The sequence below is a fragment of the Leucopleurus acutus genome (genome assembly GCF_964270905.1).
Source record: "Leucopleurus acutus genome assembly, chromosome: X".
NCBI lineage: Eukaryota > Metazoa > Chordata > Mammalia > Artiodactyla > Delphinidae > Leucopleurus > Leucopleurus acutus.
The window spans coordinates 65,655,097-65,663,569 of NC_139148.1; the positions used below are offsets into that span (position 1 = coordinate 65,655,097).

The 8,473-nt window shown below is 38.3% G+C and overlaps 1 protein-coding gene across 1 annotated transcript; it reads left to right on the forward strand.

Moving 5' to 3' along the window:
• Positions 1 to 6,065: 6,065 nt before the first annotated feature.
• On the forward strand, positions 6,066 to 8,006 carry LOC309978592 (toll-like receptor 13; the record flags this gene model as incomplete). The annotated part of the gene is given in 3 exon segments (XM_082865118.1): positions 6,066 to 7,001; positions 7,005 to 7,481; positions 7,485 to 8,006. Coding segments are annotated over 3 exon segments (1,935 nt in total), but the record flags the coding sequence as incomplete, so codon positions are not given.
• Positions 8,007 to 8,473: the final 467 nt, after the last annotated feature.

Consider the following 8,473-nt stretch of genomic DNA (forward strand, 5'->3'; position numbering starts at 1 on the left):
ACCTTTTGGTCAATGGAGATTTCGCTGAGAATATGATTGGATCAACATTAAATATATGAGTCATGTGGCAATGATATTTTTAAGACAGGATTATCCCTTTGTTTCCTTTTACTGTTTTTTTTAAATTAATTAATTAATTAATTTTTGGCTGTGTGGGGTCTTCGTTGCTGTGTGCGGGCTTTCTCTAGTTGCGGCTGGGGGGGCACTCTTTGTTGCAGTGCGTGGGCTTCTCACTGTGGTGGCTTCTCTTGTTGGAGCACAGGCTCTAGGCACATGGGCTTCAGTAGTTGTGGCATGTGGGCTCAGTAGTTGTGGTTCACAGGGTCAGTTGCTCTGTAGCATGTGGGATCTTCCCAGACCAGGGATCGAACCCATGTCCCCTGCATTGGCAGGTGGATTCTTAACAACTACGCCACCAGGGAAGTCCTCCTTTTACTGTTCTTATCCTAAAGAAATCCCTGTATAACTGTTTGTGGGATAGCCATCCAACTAGCAAAATAACATCCTTTCTAGTGGGATTTTCATTGTCCTTTCTGCCAGCTATGGGACTAGAACCTACATGGACAAACTGGTGGAAGATAAAAGCAACTTGAAATCAGGAAACTTGGGTTCTTCTCATGGCTTTTCTTTTGACAAGTCACTTCACCTCTCTAAACATATTATTTTTTAAGGATTTATACTGAGTCATGAGAGAGATGGGCTGGTCTTTCGCACAAATGGTTTGGCACGTTAATTCAGTGTATGTGAAATTCTTTCATATTGCTTGTCTTTCTTAGTCAAAAAGGCTGAGTTGAAAAGTGAATTAACATTTATCTCTGAGAAATGAAAACATATGCCCACACAAAAACTTGTACATGAATATTCATAGCAACTTTATTCATAATAGTCAAAAATTGGAAACAATCCAGGTGTCCATCAACTGATGAATGGATGAACCAACTCTGGAATACTATGGAATACATACCATGGAATACTACTAAAATAAAAAGGAACAAACTAATAATATACACAACGATCTGGATGAATCTTTAGGGAATTATGCGGAGTGAAAAAAACCAACTTAAAAGGTCATATACTATATGTTTCCAACTATATAAGGTTCTTGAAGTGACAAAGTTAAAGAGGCAGAGAACAGATTAGCAGTTATTTGTTGTGATAGAATTGTTCTGTATCTTGACTGCAGTAGTGGATATACAAACATACATAGGTGATAAAATTTTATAGAGCTAAATATACCACACATAAGTACAAGTAAAACTGGGGAAATCTGAACAAGATTGGTGGATTGTATCAATGTCAATGTCCTGGTTGTAATGCTGCACCATAGTTTTGCAAGAGGTTACCACTGGGGGAAACTGGGCAAAATGTATAAGACATCTCTCTGTATATTTCCTACAACTGCACGTGAATCTACATTTATCTCAAAATAGAAAGTTTACTTTAAAAACAAAGTAAGTAAATAAGGTTTCCTTTTGTCCATTAAAATGCCCTAACCTGAAATGAAGTGTTGAGGCTAAAGAGAAAGAAATTCCAAAGGGTTTAGAATCTCCTGGGTGCTAATTTTAGGCACAGTCTTGTCTGTGCAAATACAGCAGCAGCTGCCTTGAAAAGTCTTTGTTGAGCAGTTTTCTGAATGGCTCCTTTGATCCTGTCAGTTTCTGCAGTGGGTATATCATGGGTAGACTTGCAAGTTGGTTAACTTGGCTCCAGGGTGGAGAGAACCACAGCTCCTCCTTTACTCTGTGGGTACCCCACTTCGAATTCTATGGGCTGGCTTGACAGGGTCCAGTCCAAAAAATCAGCTGCATCCTTGTGGGAAGGGGGAAGGGGTAAATCTGGCTGTCAAGCACCAATGCATAGCAAAGGACACAGAAATGTTGACTTAAGAGTATATAGTGCTCGAACCCGTGTCCCCTGCAGAAGCCCGTGCACCGCAACAAAGAGTAGCTCCTGCTCACTGCAACTAGAGAAAGCCTGTGTGCAGCAATGATGACCCAACACAGCCAAAAAAGATAAAAACGAGTATATAGTGGACAGAGGAGGATCAGGAATGGAATCTGGCAGCTAAGGTAGAAAACACTCAACTTTTTGTTTTTCCCTAAAAATGAACTAGCTTATATGTTCTGTATTTGTCAATAATTTTTCCCTTTTCTTCTCACATAGTTTGCTCCTTAACTAGGGGGAAGCCAGGTTCCAGGTGTTTTGAGAAGTGGAGCTTTAGAATTTCTATAGCAGCTTCGTGCTAGATTGCATCCATACATTTAATTTTGTGCTAGTTTTTTTAATCATTATTTTGGAGGAAAACATATTAAGGAACCTGGAATCAGATGCTCAGCTTTTAGATGCTTTTGGTATAGCAAGTTTGCTACAAGAAAGTAAAACTTTAGGCTAGGGGCTCTCTAAACAAGGGTGAACTAATGACAAAGTTATAAACTAGTCAAAGTTGTCTTTCACGACTCCTGCCTTCACCCTTTGTGTACTCTTTTTTCCCCTCGTTGGGACTCCTTCCCTCCTTGCCCCACACCCAACTGTCCAGTATCCTCATAGCCTCTCCTTACAGACATTTTAGAGATTTTCTGTCTGGAAGGACACAGGAGAAGCTGATAACAAAGGAGGAGGGCTGAGGAACTGGGGTGAGGAGACTTACATTTTTACTGTGCATCATTTTGTGCTGTTTGAATTTTAAATATCTGCATGTACCACCTATTGGAAAAATTTTTTTAACTTTTTTCAGTAAAGAATTTGCTATCTAGGCAGTCCATGGCATATAATATTTTGGGAAAAGATGGTCTAGGTTGAAGTGATGTAGATCAAACCTTATTTGCTTATAAAAGTTTTCGAAATAAGTGTTTGTGTTCTAAACTGAAAGCCTGATGCCAATTTTTTAAAAAATTAAAATGATTACAAATATCATTTTTAATCAAATGCTAAATGCTATGCTTTAGACTAACCTTTACAAATATGGTAAAAATACATCTTGAAATTTTAAATCTAGTTCCAATGAAAAATATTCTAACCCAATGTAAGACTAGCATGTCTTGACTTTTGGTTCATAAAATATGGTCAGCATAGATATATTTTTCTAATATAGAAATTAAGTAGGGCAGCACAGTGACAATATCATAAAATTGTATTACATAGTATACAGACATCTAGTTTACTGTAGAAATTTCTTTTTTAATTGAAGTATAGTTGAATTACAATGTTGTCTTAGTTTCAGGTATACAGCAAAGTGATTGTTTATATATATATTTTTTTCAGATTCCTTTCCATTATAAGATATTATGAGATGTTGAATATAGTTCCCTGTGCTACACAGTAGGACCTTTGATGTTTATCTATTTTATATAAAGTAGTGTGTATTTGTTAATCCCAAGCTCCTAATTTATGTCTCTCCCTCCTTCCCCTTTGGTAACCGTATGTCTGTTTTCTATGTCTAGGCTCTGTTTCTGTAAATAAGTTCATTTGTACCTTTTTCTTAGATTCCACATATGAGTGATATCATATGATATTTGTCTTTCTTTCTGTATCTGACTTACTTCACTTAGTATGACAATCTGTAGGTCTATCCATGTTGCTGCAAATGGCACTGTTTTGTTCTTTTTTATGGCTGAGTAATTATCACAACTTCTTTACCCATTGATTTCTTTATGGACACTTAGGTTGCTTCCATGTCCTGGCTATTGTACATAGTGCTGCTATGAACATTGGGGAGCATGTATCTTTAGTCTACTATAGAAAGTTCTTATTTCTTCACTATCCTTGCCTCATTTTGAATACCACAACCAGACGAGTTTGGCTCTCTGCCCTGTTCCAGTACTTTGAAAAGTTCAGTGTGACAGGCCTAAACTCAAGCTGCAAAAACCAGTGCTGTTTGGGTCTTTGCACAGATTCTTTCCTATTCACTTTCTTGACTGCCTACTCTCTGCTCTCATCTCCCTGGCATGCTGAACCTAGTTCCACAACTGCTTCTAGAAGTCGTTCATTTTGGTTACCTTTAAGTACTTTTCTTCTATGGTTTATAGGCCCCAGCTCCCTGCTCTGGTATTGGCTCTGAATGCTCCTTTGATTGCAGTAACACCAGCAGTTCCAGGTAAAAGAAACCTCCTCCACTAGCCCTGTCCCCATGGAAACTTTATCAACAAAGCTTGTCCCTTTCTGTACCTTGTCAGGGTGGGCAATTTGGATGTTTGGAGCTTTACAGTTTTCCTTCATTTAAAATTTCCTGTGACAAACAGGGATAGATTTTAGGGGTCATATTGGTAACCCTTGTCATCTGTGAGAGCAGAGAACACATTCATCTGGCAATGCCATCTTGTTCAACCCAGTTTCCTTGAGTCACCTCACACTTATGCAAGACATATTTACTTATACTACTACTTTTTCTTCCTCTTCTGCTCCTTCTCCTCTTTGCCCTTCTCCTTCTTCTTATATTTACTTTTGCAATGAAATCTCTCATCCTTTGATCCATTTCCTTCCTGTTGCCTAACAAACTTAAAATGCCTTAAAGCATTAGCCTCCTAGCACTGAATAAATCTACTCATCTCAGTCCTAATACCAGTGGGCTGACTTAAAATTGAAACTATCATTAGATCATTGTTTTTTTCATTTTCTCTGTCATTGACATGGATATAAAGTGTAAGTATAAACTTAGGACACCATCTTTTGTGGAATATTCTAGAATTTATACACCAAATTAGCATTCTTCAAAGTGACCACTGAGATAGAGTTGTTACAAGTATCCCTGTGATGTAATCATTGTTACAAATGGTTGGGGGCTGCTCTTTTGGAATTAAGGGGCGACAGAAGGTAGTGGAAAGAACATGAGGTTCTGAGATGATATAGCCTTTGCTTTTTTTTTTTTTGCCACATATTCTGTGTTTCTATTTATATGAAATGTCCAGAATAAGCATACCCATAGAGAGAGAAAATAGGTTAGTGGTTGTCAGGGCCTACATAAAAGCAAGAATGGAGAGTGATTGCTAATGTGTGCAGGGCTTTTTTTTGGGGGGGGCGGTGAAGACAATTTTCTGGAATTAGATAGTGATAATTGCAAAAACTTGCAACTATATTAAAAACCACTTCATTATATACACTTTAAAAGAATAAAGTTTATGGTATATAAAATATACTTTAAACTGCTATTAAAAATGTATGTAAACTTACATCTGATTTCCACATAAATAAGATATAGCCTTTTCTTTGAATTGCTAATCTGCCTCACATTAGCTGTACAATATTTGTGTCTCTGAGCTTCCAGTTCCCCATGTATACAGTGGGGTTAAGACTGTTTATCTTGCTGAGTTTTGTAGTGAGTCATTCATGCCTATGAAAATGCTGGACACATAGTAAGTGCTTGATATTTTCACACTTCTGTACTTACTGCCAATTTATCATCTGTGCAAGAAATTTGTTGCCCCTGTACACTCTCCCTTAGTTGATGGCTCTATTTCCCCCTCTCTCTTTGTGTTCTGGTCAAACTCAACTATATTCTTCCTTAAAAAATTAGGAGTATGAGGGAAATTTTCTGACTTGATATATATTGAAACTTACAGCAAATAAAATAATTAATTGAAAATCTATAGATGTCATCCCATTAACAAAAAAAAATCTATCATCACTATGATTTAATATAGGGAGGTTGTGACCAATATTATGAGACCAACATAAAAAATGCATAGGAAATGTATGAATTTGAAAAAGAGATATATAACTTCCATTACCTACAGAGAACATAATCATTAACAGATAAACCTAATAGAATAAACAGTCATATTTTAAAAACTATTAGGAGTTCACAAAGCTTTCTATGCTTATGATCAACAAGAACACAAAAAATTAAAAAGTTATGGCACCCTTGCTATACTTAACTAGAAAATTAAATAGGAAAAAATAAGATATTTCTCAATATCTCAATAATAAAATCTAAAAGTTTCTAGGACATACCCTAACACAGAAACACAAAAATTTACAGAGAATATTTTAAAACTTTTAAAAAATATAAAGGAGATTTTGACTAAATGAAGATATACCAAGTCTATATTTGGTGTCGCCTCCTCTGAAATTTACCTGTATTAGAGGCTTTGGTTTTTTGGGAAAATGCCATTAATGCAGGGGGCGTAAAGCGCCTTGTCAACTGTACCAGGCTTTTTTCCCTTGACCTGAGCCAAAGCAGTGATCTCGTTCACCTCAATGACAGTGAGTTTGATGCTATGCCCAGCCTCCAAAGGCTGAATCTAAACACGTGTCAACTTTCCTTTGTCAGCAACAGGACCTGGAATGCCCTCCAGAACTTGAGAGCCCTAGACCTGAGCCACAATAAGTTTAAAAGATTTCCAGAATTTGCATTTTCACCCTTGAGGTACCTACAATCTCTCTTTCTCTCTAGAAATCCCATCACAGTACTCAATAATATGGCCTTCTATGGGCTGTATTTATTGAAGGAGCTCAACTTGGCTGGGTGCTGGATAGTAAAAATTGACAAATACTCCTTTCCTCAATTTCCAAATTTAGAGAGTTTAGACCTTGGATACAACAATATTCGGACACTGAAACGCAGAACATTTCAGTTTCTGAAGAAGCTCCAAGTTCTCATTCTCTCCCAGAACCGCCTGAAAGACATAGAGGAGAATGCATTTTCTGACCTCAATTACTTCTATAAACTTGACTTGGCATACAATATCTTGTCAAGTTTTCAAGCAGGCCTTTTCTTGGGCCTGGAAAATCTAGAAGTTTTGAATCTCAGTTTTAATAAAATTAGTTATGAAACCAGTAGGACCTTGCCATTTCCTCCATTTATGAACCTCAAGTCTTTGAAACAACTCAACCTAGAAGGACAAATACATGGAATTCAGGTTGTTCCAACCAACTTCTTCCAAGGGCTGAATGGCCTGCAGGAGCTACTCCTAGGGAAAAATCCCATGGTATTCCTAAACCACCTTCAGTTTGACTCCCTGCTTAATCTCACAAAGTTGGATATCTCAGGAACTAAATCTGGAGACTGAAGTCTCAGTTTAAATATTTCCTTATTCCAAAAACTCAAAAGACTAAAAATGCTGCACCTGGAAAACAACAACTTAGAGTCATTGACTCCTGGCATGTTCTCTGGATTAGAAAGCCTTCAGGACTTCTCTTTAAGATTCAACAACGTAAGAGTCACTAATCAAAGTCATCTGGAGAATCTGAAGTCTCTGAAGTACTTTGATCTCTATGGGAACAAACTTCAGTGCAGCTGTGACAATGCATGGTTCAAGAATTGGTCAATAAACACAGCAAATGTCCATATCCCCTACCTCTGGAGCTATACTTGTCAGCAGCCAAATATCCAGAGTTTGTTGATAGATTTTGATGATTCTATGTGTAATTTTGACCTAGGAAATGTTTGCTTCTTCTGCTCCTTCAGTCTGGTCCTCACAACCATGGTCTCCTCTTGGTTCATTGCCAAGATGACTCCATCTCTATGGTATGGGCTCTACATATTTTAAGCCTGGTACCTGGCCAAGTGGCAAAGGACAGAGAAGGAGATCATCTATGATGCCTTTGTCTCTTTCACTGCCACTGATGAGCAGTGGGTATATGAAGAGCTTGTTCCAGCCCTAGAAGAAGGTGGCCAGCCCACTTTTAAGCTCTGTCTTCACCACTGGGACTTTGATCCAGGCATAGGCATCTTTGAGAACATCCAGAATGACATCAACACCAGCCGGAAAACTTTGTGTGTGGTCAGTAACCACTACCTGCACAGTGAATGGTGCCAGCTTGAAGTACAGCTGGCCAGCATCAAGATGTTCTATGAGCACGAGGATGTCATCATCTTGATCTTCCTGGAAGAGATCCCAAACTATAAGTTATCCAGCTACCACCGACTCAGGAAACTTGTGAATAGGCAGACATTTATCACCTGGCCAGACAGTGCCCAAGAGAGGCCACTCTTCTGGGCTTGTATTAGAAATGCATTGGGCAACAAATCTGTGGAGAAAGACAACACACAGCTGATTGTGGCCCAGTGACTAGAAGTCTTTGTGACCTCAAATCCAATGTTGCCCAAGGTGTGTATCGACTAAGAGTGTGACTGAATGTACCTGCTCTGCAGGGAGAAGGTTTCTCATGACCATTATTTGGTTAATGTCCATCAGGCAACTGGAAGAGTGAAGGGAGCTGCCTGAGGAAGCTTCAGGAACAGTGTTAGGGGATGTAATCCCACTATTAGGGGATTAGATATTCGGAAAGTAGGGCCCTCATATGTGCTTGAGAACATTGCTCAGCTAGTTTATCCAAATCAGTTCCTGTCAAGATAGATTGAACTATACTCCTTCTAAGAACCTATAACAACATATACACCACACACAGGGTTTAATAAAAGCAAAAAAACAAAAGTTAGGATTCTGGTGTATTCTCCTTTAGGGCATGAAATTCCAAAGGCCAGCTTCTGTTTAAGTCAGAGCCCAAGTGTTAGGAGAGTCCTAGTCTGGATCCA